General features: G+C 44.4%; 1 protein-coding gene across 2 annotated transcripts in view; it reads right to left on the bottom strand.

Annotated features, from left to right (window-relative positions):
* Positions 1-2,417: 2,417 nt before the first annotated feature.
* The window catches only part of LRRC45 (leucine rich repeat containing 45), a 44,953-nt gene continuing 23,994 nt past the window's right edge, over positions 2,418-23,376 (bottom strand). For both annotated transcript variants that reach the window (XM_069752470.1, XM_069752469.1), the window contains exons 12-18: positions 22,638-22,749; positions 22,479-22,549; positions 22,091-22,183; positions 8,589-8,681; positions 5,899-6,072; positions 4,681-4,828; positions 2,418-2,789 (exon numbers count right to left, since the gene is read on the bottom strand). In XM_069752470.1, the coding sequence (XP_069608571.1) occupies positions 2,596-2,789; positions 4,681-4,828; positions 5,899-6,072; positions 8,589-8,681; positions 22,091-22,183; positions 22,479-22,549; positions 22,638-22,749 (885 nt within the window). In that variant the 3' untranslated portion in view covers positions 2,418-2,595. The remainder of the gene's footprint in view (positions 2,790-4,680; positions 4,829-5,898; positions 6,073-8,588; positions 8,682-22,090; positions 22,184-22,478; positions 22,550-22,637; positions 22,750-23,376) is intronic.

Genomic DNA, 23,376 nt, shown 5'->3' with positions numbered 1-23,376 from the left:
TGCAGATTTAGTGCAGAAAATTCTGCACCACATTTCCGAAAACATTTGAAGATGGGAACACCCCTATAGAAACTACACATTCTCATCTGATACGGATTACAGAATGACTACAAATCAATAAGATTCTTTTAACTATATGTTTAGGAAAACAATGGAAAAGTAAATAGGGCAGCACACTGCAGCGCCAAAACATGCAAACTTGAAAACACGAAATTTGAACTGCACTACTGCACTAGAAATATGAAAAATGAGAGCTTTTAGCGCATAAAAATGGCCATATTTATGTGTACCTCGTAGCCACTTTACGGCATCTCTCTTATACGAGGTCCTACGCTTGACCTACCTCGCTGAGAATAAACGTCTCTCATTTTTCATATTTCTAGTGCAGTAGTGCAGTTCAAATTTCGTGTTTTCAAGTTTGCATGTTTTGGCGCTGCAGTGTGCTGCCCTATTTACTTTACTATATACGAGTTGGCGACTCTGGGTTCAGCACCTGTTCACACTCAGTCTATGTTTGGATGTGCAGGTCAGGTTTTTGAAATGTATTCTTTAGCCTTCTGATCGTGCACTCCCCGCCTCCTAGCTTCAGGTGTTTTAATTATAGTAGGTCTAATACCCCTCCACAGAGAGAGAGAATTTCAGTCCAAGAAGAGGTTTTTACATGTACCCATTCAGATGGAGACGTTTATTCTCAGCGAGGTAGGTCAAGCGTAGGACCTCGTATAAGAGAGATGCCGTAAAGTGGCTTCGAGGTACACATAAATATGGCCATTTTTATGCGCTAAAAGCTCTCATTTTTCATATTTCTAGTGCAGTAGTGCAGTTCAAATTTCGTGTTTTCAAGTTTGCATGTTTTGGCGCTGCAGTGTGCTGCCCTATTTACTTTACTATATACGAGTTGGCGACTCTGGGTTCAGCACCTGTTCACACTCAGTCTATGTTTGGATGTGCAGGTCAGGTTTTTGAAATAGGAAAACAATGGAGTCATTTTGTGCTTGCTGTAAAATTAAACTGGGTTTGGGAAAGTTAATTAAACAATATATTTAGCCCCTTAGTGACAGGGCCACATTTTTTAAATCTGACCAGTTTCACTTTATGGTAATAACTCTGGAACACTTCAACAAATCCCAGTGATTTTGAGATTGTTTTTTTCATGACACGTTATACTTTGTGATAATTATAAATTTAGGTCAATATGTTTTGTGTTTATTTACAAAAAAAAAAAAAAAAAAAATGTAAAAACAAATAAGCAATTTTAAAAATTTGAATGATTATCTCTTTAATCCAGATGGTCATACCATAGAAAAACCTTAATAACATTTCCGTCATGTCCGCTTTACATCAGCACCATTTGTAAAATATTCTTTTATTTTGTTAGCATTTTAGGATGTTTAAAAATATAGCAGTAATTTTTCAATATTTTCAAGGAAATTTACAACATTTATTTTTTTATTGACCTATCCAGTTTTCAAGTGACTTTAGGGATCCTATATATTGGGAAACCCTCAAAAGCTATACCATTTTAAAAACAGCACCCTTCCACATATTGAAAACTGCTGTCAGGTAGTTTATTAACCCTTCAGGTAATTTTCAGTAATTTATGCAAGATGACAGTAATGAAAAAGTGTATGCTTACCACTTGAATGTCGCTAACTTCTGTGCAGGTCACTATAGCCGGCAGACTAAGGCTAGGTTCACACTACGTTAGTGCAGTCCGTTCAACATATCCGTTAAACGGACTGCACTAACGCAAGTGCCGGCACTTGCACAGCGCTAGCGCAGATGGAGCTTCTGCTAGCTCCATCTGCGCTAGCGGCGAGCTAGCAGTGACGGACCCGGAAACGCTGCAGGCGGCGTCTCGGGTCCGGCACTCAATGACGGCACATCGCTAGCGCACGCCCATTGTGGGCGTGCGCTAGCGATGCGCTCGCCATTGCTTGTAATGGCGGCGTTAACGGACTACGTTACACCGCGTTATGCCGCGGTGTAACGTAGTCCGTTAAACGGGTTCACACAACGCAGTGTGAACCCAGCCTAAGGCCATGAATTGCCATGGCAAACATCAGGACCACACAATCATGATCTCAGGGAGCCGATGGGTATAATGAGGGAGCCCTCACACTCTGTGAACCATTTATATGATGTAGTCACTAATGACAGCAGCATCTAAGGGGTTAAACAGATATGGACGGTGACAACGCTGATCGTGGCCGATTCAGAAAGTTGTCAGCTATAGTGCACAGCCGACAGCTGCTGGATTGTCACCTGTATGGGGAGGCTGTTCTCTTATATCTCAGGTCAGTAAAAAGACGTATTGGTCATTAAGGAGTTAATTTTAGCACGGTGCTTAACCATTGGTGAGGCTTAATAGAAATAAAAAAAATACATTTAAAAAAAATTGTACAGAAGTATGAAATACAGAAAAAAAAAATCTTTTATTAAAAAATAATTACAAAACATAAAATGCATTACGTACAAAATAAATTAGTATCCGATGATCAGTGAATGTGCACACGGTATTCAGAAGAGCACTTCATATGTTTGTGGAAGGCACTTATGGCTTATTGCATGTACAGAACTAGCAGATAGCGTGGTTTATTTCCTCCCACTGGTGGAGCCAAGTGGGGTGCTAATATAGGTGAGGATGGCACTCTGCAGCAAGCTGGCTCTCTGTGCTTCCTCCTCTCGCATCCTTAGAATCTCAGCATCCTTCATCCTTAGCTTCTCCAGAAGGGAAGAGATCTCACCTTCTTTATCCAGCAGCATCTCGCGGTGGGTATTGGCCTGTACTATAGTGAGAGAGGTATAACAGAGGTATCACACAATACAATCTGCCATGATGGCATCTCTTCTACCAATTATTGCAGTGAATTACGGCGACTCGAGCATAGTATTCCAACACTCCGAAAATACTCTATTAACAAACGAGCATGCTCAGATATCATCTTATCCGAGCACATTCACTACTGGACATCCCCTTTAGTGACAATGTGGTGCGTACTAGCGGTGATTGCTGCTTCCTAGCGGGGAACTCCTGCTGTCTGTCCACAATTATAAATCAAGTAGAATTAACCACAAGTCCATTCTATAGGCCTAGAACCATAAGAGAGGTGAGCCTGCTCATTGCAACAACCAGTCGGAGATCACTTTGTCTGGGCATGTGGGCTCAAACAACTTGATCAAAACATATATTTATATAATTGGCTTGTAATGTTTTCATTTCCTGTTCTGTCCACATGTCAACGTATTCAAGAATTCCAAGGAGGAAGTTCACCGACCGCCATATTGGGACACCCAAGTGATGGGTGTCTCAATATGGAAACTGCTGCTGGTACCAACCTATTGCGCGGTACCACCAGCAGAACACCGTCGCACTACACACACTCCATACGCCATACACACCACATACACACACACACACACACTCTCACAGCCTCTTGTGTGGTACCACCAGCGGAACAACATCGCGAACACGCCGCTGGGATCAGGCGAATGATTCGCTGACTGCCGCCATCTTTGTACAGGAGGAGCGCATGCACAGTTTTAATGTGACCGCCGCTATCTGTCTGCACAAAGATGGTGGGGGTATTATTTACTGAGCCTGCGCGAATTACGCGCAACTGCAATGAATCATTCGGCTGATCCCGGCTGCAGATGAGCGACGTGTCTACAGGCAGAGGAAGCCGGTCACATTAAAGGGGTTTTCCCACGAAGGAAGGTTCATTTTAAAAATTGACTGTGTCTGACCGTGTACGGAGCATACGACATCTCCTAGGCAGGGGAGGAAGCAAAAGATAATACTGACATTACAGCAGGGTATCACAGTGGATTCATTTTGTGAGGTAAAATATTTCACTGACTGTTTTTTAAAAATATTTTACCTCACAAAATGTATCCTCTGCCATCTCCTGCTGTAATGTCAGTATTGTCTTTTGCTTCCTCCCCTGCCCAGGAGCTATGGTATGTTTGGTACATGTCCAGACACAGACAATTTTTAAAAATTTACTTTTGTTCGTGGGAAAACCCCTTTAAAAAGCAAATATCAATGCCAACATGGCTTCTCCTAAAAAGTACACCAATGACAATGAAAGGAAAGCAGCAAAGGCACAACGTCAAAGACAACAAAGGGCAAATGAGACTCTTGAAGAACAACAGCATCGCTGGGACAAAACCAATGCATATAAGCGCAGGCGTCAAGCACATGAGTCCCCTGATGCAAAAGTGATTTTATCACAGCATGCCATTAGGCAACAACAGCACCACATGCCTGCCCCATCGTGACATTAACGCCCTCCCGATGTGATAGCATCAGGCCCCCATCTAGTACACTCAAACTTCTTAGTACAGCAACTATAGCAGTAATGCAATTTCAGAAGTTGTATATTGAACATTTGCAGATTTCATAGAGCTCACCGAGTGCTGCTATGTCTTCCCACATGGGCATATACGGTATAGACCTGGTTTACACAAGCAAATTACTGGCATGTGTTACAAAGTCCTGGCATCTATGAAGTGGTCGATATGTCAGTTTGGGTCCTCAGACCTGTGGTTGGGCCAGCACTTGATATTATAAGACTCTTGTCTAAAACTGGCCTTGTCAACTTTTAATGAGGCATAAATTAGCTACTGTTGTATTGATCGTATATACCACGTTTAGACGTGCATTCTCTGAGGTAGTACCTTTCTGCTGTCTTTCCAATGCGGAAATCTTCTCCTTTAGCCCTTCCTGTGCAGTCAACTCAGCTTCAAGGTGTCCCATCTGTTCTTGAAGCTCGACTCGCACCTTTGTTACTTCCGACACTTTTTCTTGGTCCTTCTTTGATAACTCCTGCAGGTATATAGATCATCACTGCAGATGTACCGTTTGTGTACATTTCCAATCCTATGCGGCCAAACAAATTTAGCATGTAGCCAAAGCTTCTAATTAAGTATACACAAGTACTACTCCAAACTAAATCACGGCCCATTTCCTATGGCAACATGTTCTCTCCTGTACTTCAGAGTGAATATAAGACACATGTTCACAGATATGTGCTGGCTCGCATATGTGAGTGGCAAGAAACCCACAGCTGTCCTATTCTGCAACTATCCGATGCAAAAGTGAGTGGAACTGGATTACCACTTTAAGATGGAATGCTTGGCTATCCATGCAACAGGTTTGGAATAGAGCGGCAGAATGCACAGTCAACTCCTTTCCATCCAATCTCTTACTAGTAGCAGTCTAGAAATCAGTAGTGGTCTTAGGGGTCAGACCCCATCGGTCTAGCATTTACCACTTTTCCACTAGCTAGCTTGTGACTGGAAAACCCCTTTGATATTTTTTAGTTTCTTGCCTTCCTGAATTGTGTAAGCCATAACTTTATTTTAAAACTTTGTAGCTATTTGAGGCCTTGTTATTTGCAGGACAAGTCATATTTTTTAGGCATCAGTTTGGGGTAAATCTGTTTGTAGCATTCAATTAGTTTATTTTTTTAGTGTGTGGAATTTGTCATTTTTTGAAACTTTTTTACAGCATTATCCAAAAGTTACTCAACAGCAACAATTGTTATACAATAATAAAATACTATACTATTCAGGCTCTGTACAGTATATACATACAGCCACCATGGGAGCTACAAACTTGGTAGGAGTGGTAGTGTGTCAGATCTTCAATGATCCTGTGCTGATGACCTAAGTCCTAGACATTCCCTTTCATTGGTGGACATTGATATGATTCTGCCACTTCCCTGCAGATCCAAGTGTTTGCAAAATCACAACCTCTCTGAGTTCTAACATTGAGTTATACTCATGTTGATCCAACATTGTCCTAATTTATGCCATGTGCCAACACTGAACTGTAAGATCTTCTGACCCTTGATGGAATCTGTGATTCTAGATATGTTTTTAAGTCATGCCTACCTGTTGTAAGCCATCAATTCGCCGTTTTAGACCCTCTATTTCCAGGCACAGTTGGTTGTTTTGAGCTTGAAGTTCCCCAACTTGTTGCTTCTGTTGCAAGACCTGATTCTGAGCCTGATCCCGGGACTGGGTTACAGTTCGTATCTTGTCCTGCAGAATGGCGGCATTTTGCTGCTGCTCGAAGAGAGTAAGATAACATTAACGTTTAATTAAGTCTGTGATAAGCAGATATAACCGACGAGTACATAAATTAAACATAAATGTGGGATGGAGTCTATTCTATTCTTTCTGTTCTACTTTTTTTTTTTTCAGCATCGTATTTCAAGAGACACAACATATTTATTTTCCTGTTGGTGTAAATTGATGAGGACTTGTTTTTTTATGCAGGATAAGTTGCATTATTCAACATTCCTATTTTAGGGTTCATATTCATTTATTAACTGTTATATAGTTTGTGGTAGTAAAGTGGAAAAAAGCAACGATGCCTATGTTTTTTGTTTTGCAATTTTTTACTTATGTTACGTGCCATGAAGCAAAACATTAACTTTAATCAACAGGCAATTACAATCACAGTCATTTGCAGACAGCTGCTTCGTGTGCTTGCTTCCTATCAGTACAGAACTCTCAACACCAGAATGATCTCAATCTGAATCTCCAATTGCTCCCCGAGATGCATCACACCGATCCAAACACCATGTTCTGTGCTGATGAGGTGCAAGAACTGTCTGCAGGCAGGTCAGACATTAGCTTACATGGTAGCTACGTACAGTGGAGTTAGGAATATAGTTTTGTTCCTTCAGGAATATATCAAATTAGAGTAATAGAATGTTAGGGTTGGAAGCGATCTCCAGGGTCATCATGTCCAACCCCCTGCTCAATGCAGGATTCACTAAACCATCTCAGACAGATGTCTGTCCAGCCTGTTTGAAGACTTCCATTGAAGGAGAACTCACCACCTCTGGTGGCAGCCCGTTCCACTCATTAATCACCCTCACTGTCAAAAAGTTTTTTCTAATAACTAATCTGTATCTTCTCCCTTTCAGTTTCATTCCATTACGTCTCGTGTCTCCATATGCAAATGAGAATAAGGATGATCCCTCTATACTGTGACATGCCTTCATATATTTGTATACAGCTATTAAGTCTCCTCTTAACCTTCTTTTTTGCAAGCAATCACAGATCCTTTAACCATTACTTGTAGGATATAGTTTGCAGTCCGCTCACCATCCTGGTAACTTTTCTCTGAACTTACTCAAGTTTTTCAATGTCTTTTTTACAATGTGGTGCCCAGAAATGGACACAGCATTTCAGATGAGGCCTGACCCAGGAGGAGTAGAGGGGGATAATTACTTCACGTGATCTAGACACTATGCGTCTCTTAATACATCTTATAAGTGTGTTTGCCTTTTTGCTGCTGCATCACACTGTTCACTCATGTGCAGTCTGTGATCTATCAGTATATCCAAGTCTTTTTCACACGTGCTGTTGCTTAGTTCTATTCCTCCCATTCTGTAGATGTAATTTTCGTTTTTCTTGCCCAGATGTAGAATCTTGGATTTCTCCCTGTTAAATACCATTCTATTAGTCATTGCCCATTGTTCAAGCTCACCTAGACCATTCTGAATCCTTTCTATGTGTTCTCTAGTGTTAGCTATCCCTCCATGTTGAGGGTAAGGTGTAAAGAGTTGTCAAATATAGAAAAGATAATTTTTTTAAAAGGCATGCATATGCTTGAAATAAAAATGGTGATATTTTCATCTTCTAGTGCCCCCACGGATCCAGCACTGGTCGATTCAGAGGTCTGCTCTGGCTCCAGACTGAAATGGTCCTCTGACTTCCAAATGGAGGAAGAATTGCTTCCGTAGTGGGTGTCGGCTTCCAATGCATCTGCAGAGGCCCCTTAGAAGACGAGTATGACACAGTTTATTTATGTGTGCCTGAAAAAAATCCTATATTTCTAAAATTTCGGACAACCCCTTTAAGAGCTTCAGAACAAGAGTTCTGAATTTTTTACTAGAAACTCTATCTCTATCTGGTATTGCAGCTCATTCCTTTGACAAATGCTGAGAGCAATTACAGACTCAACCCAAGAGGGTTGACATTTCTTGAAAATAAGCAACTGGTTTTCCTAAGAGACAACTAAGAAAAATATTTATTTTGTTCATTAACCTACTCCATTATTGTACATCATTTAGTGCATTTCTGGAATACTTTGGATGAGGGCAGTGTGCATAACTGTATATGGAGGCACAATGGCTAGCTATATAAGGAACCTATCTTCTTTCTAAAGTAATTTCCATTAAGCAATAAAGTATGGTGTGAGCACAGATTTCTAATTGACTAACAAATCCAATAAATTACCATAAGCTTAGTCCTTTGGGAATACTAATAGGGTTCTAGAAGATGATCTTGTGTGGAGGTCTTAGATCCCCGACCATGTTTGTTGCTGGTAGCCTATGTCAAGCACCTTTTCTGATATTTCATAGACAAACCTTCTAATATTGCTTGATGATATGTAACGTGACTATGCACGGATATGACTGATACATTATTCTCAGTTCAGGCCACTAATATTATCTGTCATTTGATTCCACAACAAGCTTTTTCCTGCAGACAGATACTGAAAGCAAAGATTATGCTGATCCTGTGGGTACGATTTCCTGGAAGGTAGAGATGGAGCTAATCCTCACCTCTTCCTGCTGGGCTGCGCTCCTTGCTTTCTGAATCTCCTCTTCTGCTTGAGCACGTTCATTGGCTAAAGTTAATTTGATCCTGCTGAGTTCCTGAGGAGAAAGATCAATACCATCATTGATGAAAGTGATGAGCAGCTGACCTGGGGCGATTTTAATAGTAGACGGTTTCCAGACAAATAACGAGCTGCAAATTACAGGTACTCCAAATAGAACGAAGAACAAGGAAGAGGTAAATGTAATCTATATCCCAAAACAGACAAAATATGCAATCCCATCACATGTTTAAGGTGTTTCCCACAAATGCAAATCAGCACCAGCATCCCATCCTAAGTACAAGAGTGTGTGTTCCCCTAATAACAGCAGGCATAGGGCTCATATGAGAAGTCACTCTGAATTCTATGGGAGGTACAGAAGCAGCTGTCCAAACCTTGCTTTAGATAACCAAAACATCCTGCTACCGCCATATCACACAATTAGGGGTCCATGAAGTCGGAATACAGAGATCTGTGTGGAGTGGAGAGCTGGTTTACCTGCCTTTGTTACTAGAGGAATATGATAGTTAGATGTAATGATCGTATCAAAGGAATCCCTGCAAGTTACACATAGGACAGCTTAAATGGGTTGTCGCAATTTCTTAAAATGGTTAAAACAGCAAAGCACTTGTAAAAAATAAGAGGTTTTGGGGGACTTACGGAAAAATCCCTTTCTCTGAGCCTTCTTTGGGGTACACAGGAGTCCACGGGTGTATGCTACTGCCACTAGGAGGCTGATACTAGGCCAAGAAATTAGCTACTCCTCAGCAGAGTACACCCAGCAACTGGTACAAAGCTAATCAGTTAGTGGGACAGCAATAGGAGAAGAAACAAGAAACTTAAAACAAATCGTAACATAGGTACAACAGAGACGGGAACGGTGTCCCCCAATGAAGGTTTTTTTTTTTGTTAAGTACCCAAAATCCTCTTTTCGCTAAAGCTTCATTAGGGGGACAAAGGAGACCATGACACATTCTAAAGCAGTTCTCAGGGTCGGCTAGGAGAAAGGAAGAACGCCCATAACAATTCTAAGTTCAGGTGACTGCCGCTAGCAGAATCTTCCTGCCTAGGCTCGCATCAGCCATGACAAAGGTATGCTCTCTGTAGAACTTCGAGTGGGTGTAACAGTCTTGCAGAGCTGCGACGCTGAGGCCAGATGACAAACAGCAACGGAAGCCCCTACTGCACGTGCAGAGTGAGCCTTGACCCCAGGTGTGGAGAGCCTATCCTGTGCCCAATAAGCTTCCAGGATTGCAGAATGGATCCAGCGGGAGATTGTGGCCTTGAAACCCGGAAGACCTCTGTTTGTGATTCCCGAGGGTCACCACAAAGTCTGTGCATCTGAAAGAGGTCGTTCAGAAAAGATGGAGATGTAGAGCTCTAATGAGATCCAACTTGTAGAGAGACTGCTCCTGAGGGAGAGTTGGAGAAGGCCAGAAAGATGGAATCACGATGTCCTAGTTAAGGTGGAAAGGGGAAACCACCTTCGGAAAAAAAGAAGGAACAGGACAGAGCACCACCTTGTCTTGGTGAAGAACAAGTAAGGGAGAACGGCAGAAAAGGGTCGCCAGCTGCGAGATGCGCCTAATGGGGGTGATAGTCACTAGAAAGACAACTTTCCAGGAGAGCCAGAAAAAAGACATCTTAAATAACTGAAAATGGGAACCCTGAAGAGTCTTCCGAACCAGGTTTTGATTCCAGGGATCCACGGGAGGAGCAGAATGAGCAACTCCCTGTAAGAAAGTGCTGACTTGGAAGTGGGAAGTTAGATTCTACTGAAATAGGACTGAAAGGGCAGAGGTTTGATCCTTCAGAGAGTTGAGTGATACCCAGACTAGAGACCTGTCTGGAGAAAGGCCAGATGGGAAGGTATGGAGGAAGACATGGAGACCACATGGATGGCCTCATAACAGCAAAAAAAGGCTTTTTCAAGTGCAATGGTAGATATGGGAGGATGAGGGATTTCTTGTTTTAATCAATGTTTGGATAACCTGGTCAGAGAAGCCTGCGTCTTTCAGGACTCCAGCTTCTACAGGAATGCTGTTAAATTGAGAGAGTGATTTGTGATGGAAGAAGGTACCATGGCAAAGGAGGTCTGGACAATCCAGAAGTTTCCATGGCATGTCTGCTGCTATGAGATTTACCACTTCTGCGTACCACACTCACCTTGGCTAGTCAGAAGTCACAATGACGACACTTGTTCCACCTTGATCTTCTTGAGAAGCTTGGAGATCAGTGGCAGAGGTGAAAAAAGGTATGGAAGGTGAAACTGCGACCACGGAAGAACCAGGGCATCAAAACCAATCGTGAGGGGGTCAAGAGACCTGGACACGAACAGAGGAACATTGCTGTTTATCCTGGATGCCATTAGGTCGAATACGGGCGTGCCCCACTGTTGACAGATTTGCCTGAACAACGATAAGTTCAGGGACCACTTCCTTGAGGAGAGGCCCCAACAACTAGGAAGTCGGTGGCGCCGTTGTTCACTCCAGGAATGTTGACTGCTGAGATTGCAGGCACTGTTCGCCCAGGCAACAATTCAAGAAACTTCTGACATGATGGATCCGCTTCGGGTTCCGCCCTGGTAATTGATATATGTCACAGCCGTGGCATTGTCAGACAGGATGGGCACAGGGTGGTCCACTGGAAGTTCCTGCCAGTGCCTGAGCGAGATATAGATGGCTTTGAGTTCCAAAATGTCGATAAAGAGTGAGGATTTAAGACGTTTCCAAAGGCCTTGGACCATGAAGTGTTGAACAACTGCTCCTCAACTAAATAGGTTGTCGTCCATTGTCATGATCTGCCAGTGTAACGGGAGGAAGGATCTCAGCACAGTGAACGAGGGGAGAGAGAGACGCCACCAAGCCAGCGACTGTCTTACTTGCAGGTGAAGGAGATCGGGACAGTCCAGGAATTAAATGTTTTTGTCTGAATGCGACAAAAGTGCCAGTTGAAGAGGGAGAGTGAAACTGTGCAAAGGGAACAGATTACATGGCAGCTACCATCTTGCCCAGAACACTCATGCAGGTCCGAAGTGGACAGCGTGATGGTGTCTAAGAGAACGAATTCTGCAAAGTAGAAAGGAGACTTTCTCTTTGGGAAGAGCGGTGGCGCATGCAGTTTTGAAAAGCATGTCCAGGTATAATAGGCGCTAGGCCGGGATCAGAGACGACTTCGCTATGTTGATGTGCCAGCCCAGGCAAGAAAGCGTGTCCAGAGTTAGATGAAGACTCTCGCAGCAGTCCCGATAGGATGGGGCCCTGTTCAGCAGATCACCCGGGTAGGGGATGACCAGAATTCCCTTTGAGGCCAAGAAGAGCCAGGAAAGTGGCCATGACTTTCGTGAAGACTGGGAGCAGATGCTGGGCCAAAGGAGAGCAACATAAATTGAAAATGAAAATCCGAAACTGCGAAACAGAGGACCCCTTGGTGAGATGTACAGATTGGGATGTAAAATATAGGCATCTTGGACGTCCACTGAACATAGGAATTCCGCAGGCTCCATAGAGGCAGTGAGCGGAAGGATTCAATCCTGAAGGGACAGAGCCACACTCGCTTATTTAGGCGTTTCAGGTCTAGTATTGGAAGGACAGAACCATCCTTTTTTTGGGACCACAAAAAGGTTTAGTAGAAACCAGAAAAGCGTTTCTCACAGGGGAGGGGAATGATGACACCTGACATGAGGAGGGACGAAATTGCCTGAAAAAAAAACGGAGACCAACGATGGATCCCATGGGACCTGGGACTTGAAGAAGCCATAATTGGAGATGGATGAGAACTCTATTTTGTAACCGGTGGAGACGACCTCTCTAACCCAGGTGTCTTCGACTACTGAAAGCCAAATTTCCCTAAACAGGAGAAAACAGCCGATCACCCAGGGAGAGTCCCCAAGTGGGGACAACATGTCATGCGGAGGAAAATCAGTTTGACCTGCATCGGGAGGGCTTGCTTTGATGGCTGCACGACTGTCGGGAAGAGGCTGGCTTAAAAGGAGGGTCTTCTCTTATCCAGCTTTGCCGGGAAGTGGTCACGACAGTTAGAGGTCCCAAAAGAAGAAAACTGTTGAAAGGAGGGAAACTGAAGGGTGTGTTTTCTAGCAGGGGACGTTATGGTCTCTGTTGGTGTCTGAGATGATTTGGTCCAGTCTGGTTCCAAATAGACATAGACCCTGGAAAGGGAGACTGGTGGGAGATTTTTTGGAGGCCGCATCTGCTTTCCAAACCTTGAGCCTTAGGACTCTGTGAATGGCTACAATGTCACTGGAAGCTAGCACCAAGAAGCCCGTGGCATCAAGAGATGTTTTGAGAATGTATTTATCCGCATGGGCAATATGATCGAAAAGATCAGCCAGTTCTTCGGAAAGGGCCCGGGAAAGCATGCCTTCTTTGAATCATACAATGTTAGAGATGGAAGGGACCTCAAGGGTCATCGTGTCCAACCCTCTACTCAATACAACGCAGGATTCACTAAACCATGTCAGACAGATGTCTATCCAGCCTTTGTTTAAACACTTCCATTGAAGAAGAAGTCACCACACCTCTCGTGGCAGCCTGTTCCACTCATTGATCACTCTCACTGTCAAAGTTTTTTCGAATATCTAATCTGTAGCTTCACCTTTTCAGTTTTATTGTATTGCTTCTCGTGTTTCCATGTGCAAATGAGAATAAGGATGATCCCTCTACACAGTGACATGCCTTCAGATATTTGTAGACAGCTATTAAGTCACCTCTTAGCCTTCTTTTTTTCTTAATATTCCCATATCTTTTAACCGTTACTCGTAGGACATACTTTGCAGTCTGCTCACCATCCTGGTAGCTCTTCTCTGAACTTGCTCCAGGTTTTCAATGTCTTTTTTAAAATGTGTTGCTCAGAACTGGACACATTATTCCGGATGTGGCCTGACCAAGGAGGTGTAGAGGAAGAGAATTACTTCACGTGATCTAGACTCTATGCTTCTCTTAATACATCCTAGAACTGTGTTTGCCTTTTTTGCTGTTGCATCACATTGTTGACTCATGTGCAGTCTGTGATCTATTAGTATACCCAAGTCTTTTTCACATGTGCTGTTGCTTAGTTCTATTCCTCTGATTCTGTGGATGTAATGACGAGGGAGGGTAGCCCAGGTGCAGACTGACTCGGAGACCCAAGTGGAGGTGAGAGGTGTGACAGAGCCATGCTCCCGCCGCCTCTAAGGCAGGCTTTGCTAGCAATTCAATGTGTCTGTCTGAAGGGTCCTTGAGGGAGCCGCCGTCCAGAAGAGGAAGGATCGTATTTGGGGACAGCCGGGATACTGGAGGATCCACTAAGGGAGACTCTTCCAAGGGATTGTGTGCACTATCTTCCCGGGCAGTGGGGAGCTCCTAGGTGGCTTGCATTGTGGGAAAGCTACAGTCAGGACTGAGGGCCGTTGCTGACCTGAGGGTAAATTTTTCTTACAAGTGGAACAGGCAAAGTGAAGAATAATAGGGGGGAATGGATGGGAGATAGTCTCCATAGTGACAGACATAGGGTGTACCAGAGGAGAGCTGCTGAGGTGTGTTGAGACTGTTATCCCAAAGGACAGATCTACCTCTCTGAGGATTGCTGAGCCTGTAACAAGGGAGTGGTGGTCCTGAAATGGGTGCAGGTGTGGAGCGATAGACCTGCAGGTGTAGAGCGGGCAGAGTCTGGAGGGAGATGGTGCTGTGCAAGGGATAAAAGTACGGGAACAAAGTATGCAGGGAATCACACCCAGACAAGCACTTCCAATGAAAGAGTGTGATGATTGGCTTCAGAGCGGAGGGCGTGGCTGGATAAAGCGTGCGGAGAAAACCTAAGCTGAGAGAGAAGAAGGGGGCATAGCTTTGAAAAGTAGGCCCCAGGGAAACCGGGGCTTCAAGTTGAGCGATCGGCTGTGAGAGGCTGCTAGTGCCACAGGAAGGAGGTGAGCCCTGCCAAGAGAAAGTGTCCAGCGCTAAGGAAGGGATTTGAGGCCCTGAGAAAGGGAGTTAGATTAGACCAGGAGCCTCCTAGTAACTATCCTGATGCGATCCCAACTCCTTTATGGCAGTATGGAAGACTGTCTTTAGGGGCCCATGGTTTTTTAGCGGAAACTGGAAATGGTCCATCTCCCCCAACACCATCTTAACATGGCAGATGATTGGGCTAGGTGGCAAAGAACTGTCTTTCTGGCCACCCAGAGACACTCTTGATGTATTAGGGGGGTTTGGTCCTGCACCATAGACACGAGAGGGTATGATTTGGATCAGACCACATTGTACTCTCGTTCTCTAGGTGGGAAATCAGAGTGAGCTGTGATACTCTGCTGCCCGTAATTACAAGGTGAGCCTAAAAGAAAAAGGGAGAAAGGTAATAAACACACAAGTCCCTAAGGTGGAAACGAGTCTGAGAGCAAACCCGTGTGTCTCCTACTGACACCAAGCAAAAACCAATTAGCTTCATGTAACCTGCTGAGAAGCCAATTTTTTTGCCTAGTGGCAGCAGTATACACCGGTGGTCTCCTTTGTACCCCAATGAAGTGTTAGAAAAAAAGCAACTTTGCATATGACCTCTCATTATAAAATAGTTGCATTTTCAAGAACAGAGGGATTGTTAAATCTATAGTTAACTGCTCACTGCCTAAGCTACCGATCACCTCTGCAGTCTATCAGTGATGGCTGGTCTCCTAGGCAAGAGCACACGTTTGAAATCCCTTTCCAATAGAGCTTACAAGCACTGATCTGAAGCTGGACGATTTAAAGGTTATTTTCTGATGACAGTTTTCCTTTAAAGATTATAATAAGCCATTAAGGAATACCTTTCACCGAATTAGAGCTGGCCTTTTTATTTATTAAAATAGTGGGAATCCCCAGATTGGTGATTTGGCTCAAAAAAACTTAGTAACAAAACTGCTCAGAAGTAGTCCTAATGTCTTGAGAAAAGTCCCAACATTTTAGCAAAACTTGCCCTGAATCTATAGGTTGTGGGATGCTAGCAAATAAAGTAGGATCCCACAACCCTCCGCGGAAACTCTCACTATAAAAGAGTGAACTTTCACAAGATTTGACTTTTTCCACTAATCCTGCATACATTATTAAAGGGGTTGTCCACTACTCTGGCAATCCCTAATCAATCACCATAGTTCCCGCATGTAACATATTAAATAGCTACTGACCTCCTGTGAGGTGCGATGAGGAGCGATGTTGGCGCCTGCTCTCCAGGAGGCTTGGCGTTACATAATTCTGTCACACACACCCTGCAGCCAATCAGCGTCCGCTTCACTCTCACTTGCCAGAAGAAACTGACACCTGGAAGAAGCGAGAGCTAATGCGGCTCCAGTTGTCAGTTACATCTGAAGCAAACGAGAGGGACGCGGACGACATACATGAGCTCCTGGAGAGCAGGCGACATCACTGATGGAATGGCGCCAGCTTCGGGAAGAGCTGATACTATTTTACATTGGAAGAGTATAGTGCTGGAGAAGTGGTTGTCCAAGTAGTGGCCAACCTCTTAGCGACATCTGCTGTACAAGTATGGCGCAAAGCGTCAACAGGTATACAGGGGGAGCTCAACTCATAAGCGGCAGATATCGGTTGTGACATGAAGTCAGATTCTGTCTGTGGATGGATACCATGTTTTGGCATAGGTGGTTTTCCTTTTTGGATGCTGCCCTTCCCGTGGTTGTTCCTTCCCGGTGAAAGACCTGGCTATTTATTGCTTGCGTTGAGAAACACGTGATGGTGTCTCCGTGGCTTTTCTACATGCATTTGCCCATTTCCCATAAGGGATGGGGGCAGTGTTCTGGATCACTGCGTTGAGAAACACGTGAAGGTGTCTCCGCGGTGTTGGATGTTTTGATCTCCCTGAGGTCATTCATCCTTATGTTTATGAAGTCAGATTCTGACTCCAACAGCTGTGGGTGGAGCAAATCTCCGGCCACGACTGTTAACCTGTTACACGCTGCGTTCAAACTGTGACAGAAGATATAACAGTGTACCGGCATGGGGGCGTGTAATTCTATGCACCCTTATGAAGTGATCATGATGTGCTGATGGATTGATAGGACAGCGTAGGGGTCTATTGAAGACCTCCGGGCCTGTCATGAAGGATACAGGACAACATGGATAGCAACCTGTTTAAAAACAAGCAGGGAAATGTTTTACCTCACAGAAAGAATCAGCTGTGCTGTCCTGTCTGTATACTCTCTTTTGCTTACTCCCCTGTCTAGGAGCTGTGGTATGATCAGACCATGTTCCTGCATGGTCAGACACGGCCATTACACAGTACACAGCAGGGACACATTTATAAGATTATCTCAGCACAGGAACATTTTTTTAACACATTCAATTGTGGAACTTTTTGTTATTCGAAGATCTACTTTGTTCGTGGGAAAAACTCTTTAAGGTGTTACTGAACAGTAACATCAATACAGTGATTAATGTTCAGACACAGCTTATTAAAATACCAGTCAGCGCTGGATTATTGGAAAGAACGACCATGGAGGATAGTGGGTGCCGCTCTGTATACCGGAATCCCACAACCCAGTCGTTTGGGCTTGACAAGTAGAATTTCAGACCCTTTCAGGAGACATTTGGGCTACTTCTGAGTGGTTTTGGTACTATGTTATATTTAGAGAAATCACCAATCTGGGGATATTCTCTCGGTTATTGAATATAAAGGCATACACCAGATTGGTCATGGTGCTATTTAACCCCTTTACCCCCAAGGGTGGTTTGCAAGTTAATGACCGGGCCAATTTTTACATTACTGACCAATGACCCTTTATGAGGTTATAACTCTGGAACGCTTCAACGGCTTCCGCACTTAGATAGGAGAAAAAAGGATCATCCCCGCGCTGCTGCAAGAAGAATTTCAAAAATTGTAGAGGTTTTCAACGTGGTTTATTCTACGCGTTTCAGGGTTCAAGTGACCCCTTCATCAGGACATACCACAAATATTGTACGGATCCCGGTGAGTCTGACATTGTTTTCTCGTGACATATTGTACTTCATGATAGTGGTAAAATGTCTTTGATATTACCTGCGTTTATTTGTGAAAAAAACGGAAATTTGGCGAAAATTTTAAAATGTTCGCAATTTACCAACTTTGTGATTTAAGGGCATAAAAATTCAGAGATATGTCACACAAAATACTTAATAAGTAACAACTCCCACATGTCTACTTTACATCAGCACAATTTTGGAAACAATTTTTTTTTTTTGTTAGGGAGTTATAAGGGTTAAAAGTTGACCAGCAATTTCTCATTTTTACACCACCATTTTTTTAGGGACCACGTCACATTTGAAGTCATTTTGAGGGGTCTATATGATAGAAAATACTCAAGTGTGACACCATTCTAAAAACTGCACCCCTCAAGGTGCTCAAAACCACATTCAAGAAGTTTATTAACCCTTCAGGTGTTTCACAGGAATTTTTGGAATGTTTAAAAAAAAGTGAACATTTAGTTTTGTTTTTTTTCACAAAAAATTTACTTCAGCTCCAATTTGTGTTATTTTACCAAGGGTAACAGGAAAAAATGGACCCCAAAAGTTGTACAATTTGTCCCGAGTACCTGGATACCCCATATGTGGGGGTAAACCACTGTTTGGGCGCATGGCAGAGCTCGGAAGGGAAGGAGCGCCATTTGACTTTTCAATGCAAAATTGGCTGGAATTGAGATGGGACGCCATGTTGCGCTGGGGAGCCCCTGATGTGCCTAAACATTGAAACCCCCCACAAGTGACCCCATATTGGAACCTAGACCCCCAAGGAACTTATCTAGATGTGTTGTGAGAACTTTGAACCCCCAAGTGTTTCAGCAGAGCCGTGAAAATAAAAAATCATTTTTTTCCCACAAAAATGTTTTTTTAGCCCCCCAAATTTTTATTTTCCCAAGGGTAACAAGAGAAATTTGACTTCAGAAGTTGTCCAATTTGTCCCGAGTACGCTGATACCCCATATGTTGGGGTAAACCCCTGTTTGGGCGCATGGGAGAGCTCGGAAGGGAAGGAGCGCTATTTTACTTTTTCAACGCAGAATTGGCTGGAATTGAGATCGGACACCATGTTGCGTTTGGGGAGCCCTGATGTGGCTACACAATGGAAACCCCAATTCTAACTGAAACCCTAAGGCTACTTTCACACTAGCGTTAACTGCAATCCGTCACAATGCGTCGTTTTGCAGAAAAAACGCATCCTGCAAAAGTGCTTGCAGGATGCGTTTTTTCCCCATAGACTTGTATTGACGACGCATTGCGACGGATTGCCACACGTCGCATCCGTCGTGCGACGGATGCGTCGTGCTTTGGCGGACCGTCGGGAGCAAAAAAACGCTACATGTAACGTTTTTTGCTCCTGACAGATCGCTTTTTCCGACCGCGCATGCGCGGCCGGAACTCCGCCCCCACCTCCCCGCACCTCACAATGGGGCAGTGCAGTGCGTTAAACGCTAGCGTCGGAATCTCTGCCCAACGCATTGCGACGGGGAGATTCCGACGCTAGTGTGAAAGTAGCCTAAACCAAACACATCCCTAATTCCAACCACACCTCTAACCCCAACCCTAACCACACCCCTAACTCCAACACACCCCTAACCCTAATTCCATCCATAACCCTAACCACATCCTTAACCCTGACACATCCCTAACCCTAATGCCAACCGTAACCGTAAATGTAATCCAAACCCTAACCCTAGCCCCAACCCTAGCCCTAAACGGAAAATGGAAATACATTTTTTTAATTTTATTATTTTTCCCTAACTAAGGGGGTGATGAAGGGGGGTTTGATTTACTTTTATAGCGGGTTTTTTAGCGGATTTTTATGATTGGCAGCCATCACAGGCTAAAAGACACTTTTTATTGCAAAAAATATTTTTTTGCGTTACTACATTTTGAGAGCTTTAATTTTTCCATATTTTGGTCCACAGAGTCATGTGAGGTCTTGTTTTTATTGGTAACATTTTCGGGCATGTGAAATTTTTTGATCGCTTTTTATTCCGATTTTTGTGAGGCAGAATGACCAAAAACCAGCTATTCATGAATTTCTTTTGGGGGAGGCGTTTATACCGTTCCGCGTTTGGTAAAATTGATAAAGCAGTTTTATTCTTCAGGTCAGTACGATTACAGCTATACCTCATTTATATCATTTTTTTTATGTTTTGGCACTTTTATACGATAAAAACTATTTTATAGAAAAAATAATTATTTTTGCATCAATTTATTCCGAGGACTATAACTTTTTAACTTTTTCACTAATGATGCTGTATGGCGGCTCGTTTTTTTGCGGGAGAAGATGACGTTTTCAGCGGTACCATGGTTATTTAGCTCTGCCTTTTTGATCGCGTGCGATTCCACTTTTTGTTTGGCGGTAGGATAATAAAGCGTTTTTTGCTTTTTTTTTTTTGCTTTTTTTTTTACGGTGTTCACTGAAGGGGTTAATTAGTGGGACAGTTTTATAGGAGGGGTCGTTACGGACGCGGCGATACTAAATATGTATACTTTTTTTTTTTTTTTTTAAATTTAGATAAAGGAATGTATTTAATGGAACAAAATATATATTTTTTCCTTTTATTTAGGATTTGTTTTTCTTTTTTACACATGGAAATATATATATATATTTTTTACTTTGCTCCGGAAGGGGGGGGGGGGGGGACATCACAGTAAAGTGACAGATCGCTGATCTGACACTTTGCTGTGCACTGTGTCAGATCAGCGATCTGATGTGCACAACAGGAAGGCTTCCCGGCGCCTGCTCTGAACAGGCGCTATGAAGCCACCTCCCTGCAGGACCCGGATGCCGCCCCGCGGCCATTTTGGATCCGGGCTTGCAGGGAGGAGGAGGTAAGAGACCCTTGGAGCAATGCGATCACATCGCGTTGCTCCGATGGTCTCAGGGAAGCACGCAGGGAGCCCCCTCCCTGCGCGATGCTTCCCTATACTGCCGGAACACTGCGATCACGTTTGATCGCAGTGTGTCGGGGGTTAATGTGCTGGGGGCGGTCCGTGACCGCTCCTGGCACATAGTGCCGGATATCAGCTGTGATAGTCAGCTGACACCCGGCCGCGCTCCCCCCGTGAGCGTGGCTGATCGCTATGACGTACCTAGTGACAGTTTCGCTTTAACCCCTTTCTGACATTAGACGTACTATCCCGTCGAGGTGGGGAGGGCTCGTATACCCACCGACGGGATAGTACGTCTAATGTCAGAAAGGGGTTAAAGGGAACCTGTCATTAGGTATTTGATATGCAGTCTGAGAGCAACATGATGCAGGGGTAGAAAACCCGATTACAGAGAGGTGTCACTTGCTACTTTGCATGCTGTAATTTTGATACAATCACAGTTTTATCTGTTGCAGATCTCAGAATGCTGAGCTCTGTAAAACCCCGCCCACATCACCGATTGGCAGCTTTCTGTGCACAGTGTATATTGACTGGTCATCAGTGACTGGTCATCAGTGATGAGGATGAGGTTACACAAAGCAGAAGGATTACATAGTATGAGACCTCTAGTGATAATCTTCTGCTGATAAAACACTGATTTTATTGAAACAGAAGAACACATTCCAGTAAGTGACACATCACTGGAACCAGGGTCTCTGCCCCTACGTTATGCTGCTGTCAGATTACATAGGAAAACGTGCTGACAGATTCTCTTTAAGCTGTTGCAGCCAGCAGCTTAAAGGGAACCTGTCACCCCCAAAATCGAGGGTGAGCTAAGCCCACTGGCATCAGGGGCTTATCTACAGCATTCTGTAATGCTGTAGATAAGCCCCTGATGTATCCTAAAAGATGAGAAAAAGAGGTTAGATTATACTCACCTGGGCGGGTGGTCCGATCCGGTGGGCTACGCGGTCCGGTCCGGGGCCTCCCATCTTCATAGGATGACGTCCTCTTCTGGTCTTCACGCTGCGGCTCCGGCGCAGGTGTACTTTGTCTGCCCTGTTGAGGGCAGAGCAAAGTACTGCAGTGCGCAGGCGCTGGGAAAGGTCAGAGAGGCCCGTCGCCTGCACACTGCAGTACTTTGCTCTGCCCTCAACAGGGCAGACAAAGTACGCCTGCGCCGGAGTGTGAAGAAAAGAAGAGGACATCATCTGATGAAGATGGGAGGCGCTGGACCAGACCGTGACACCCATCGGACCGGACCGGGACCGCCCCTGGGTGAGTATAATCTAACCTCTTTTTCTCATCTTTTAGGATACATCGGGGGCTTATCTACAGCATTACAGAATGCAGTAGATAAGCCCTTGATGCTGGTGGGCTTAGCTCACCCTTGATTTTGGGGGTGGCAGGTTCCCTTTAAGTGGTTCCAAAGGAACAAGGTCCATAGTGATCATATTTTTCCCTCTCATGTAGACGGTGTATCTGATATTACCACTGCTTGAGCGTCATGGAATGTGTGCGCCCCATTTAGAATTCTTTTTATAGGTTCTTTCTTTTACAGCTGAACCAGAGATCGGTTTATGTTCCAAAAGGTGACAAACGTGTCATCTCACCTCTTCAACTGCCAGCTTTGTAGCTTCAAGGCGTTGCATCCTCTCCTGTGCCATCCTCTCGCTGTCCTCCATGTGACGGGTCATGTGCGCTACCTGTGATTACTTAATAGGTTATGGTCAGTAAATAAAGGGGTGAGAGCCAGCAATATTAAAGGGATTTTCCCAGAAACATGAGATAAATATATCATTGCTGGGTGTCTTGGACCACCATTGACATCAACAACAGGTATCACGAATAAAATATGTGTGTGACCACTTCTCCTTTCACTTGTAGCGAATGACAGCTCCGCTATCTCAGCAAGTTCTTACAGAAATGAATGGAGGAATGGAAGGGTGATAAAACTGGTTTATAAGAAAATCCTCCATACCGATCAGTCTATCTACATACTTCTTTCTGACGCAGCACACTGGCTTCATCTTGTGTCTGACGAAATCTTCTTTTCTCTGCTTCCAAACGTTCTGTGAACAAGACATCATTAGAACAAATACAAGAAAAGAATAATCGTATCTCATCCAGTCTCAAACTAGGAGACGGCTCGGTCCTTACCTTCTGCCTGTACGGCCCGTAGCTTCAGCTCTGCATTTGTGTTTGTGAGTTCCTGCTTCGAGTCAAACAGTTGTTCCTGTTGCATCTTGCACTTTCTCTCCAGCTCATCCACCTATGGGGCATGAATCACAAGGAATAAAACAACACATGAAACAATCACAGAACCAAACAAACAGCGTACGCTTACGGTGCATCTAGACGTGTTGATTTCAACTCATCAGTGTACCTTAGAGACACATTATATATCTATAATATAACGCTGGGAGCGTCACTCTGTCCGAAGCCTTTATAGACTGCGCAAGTGCAAGCGCCCGGGGCAGTCTGGACCCCACGGAGTGACGCTCCCAGGAGATCGCGGTATGCGTAAACACTGAACGCACACCGCGATCTCCACCGGAGAGGCAGGGACCGTGGACGTGCCAGGAGGGTGAGTATTATATTCACCTGTCCCCCGTTCCAGCGCTGCGTGCGGCTCCGTGTCCCGGTCCTCTGCTGTGACGCTCACAGTTCAGAGGGCGCGATGACTCGCTTAATGCGCGCCGGCGCCGCCCTCTGACTGAACAGTCACAGCCAGAGGAGCCGGAACACGGAGCGGACGCAGCGCTGGAACGGGGGACAGGTGAATATAGCAAGTGCTGGGGGGGCCTGAGCTAGCGGTGATACCGGCACCTGACCCCCACAGCGCGCCGGTGTCCCCGCCTGCTCAGGCCCCCCAGCACTCGGCGCCCAGCGACGATAG

The sequence above is a fragment of the Ranitomeya imitator genome, chromosome 2 (assembly GCF_032444005.1).
Source record: "Ranitomeya imitator isolate aRanImi1 chromosome 2, aRanImi1.pri, whole genome shotgun sequence".
NCBI lineage: Eukaryota > Metazoa > Chordata > Amphibia > Anura > Dendrobatidae > Ranitomeya > Ranitomeya imitator.
Note: the sequence above shows the minus strand (reverse complement) of the source record. Positions and strands in the feature narration are given on the sequence as shown.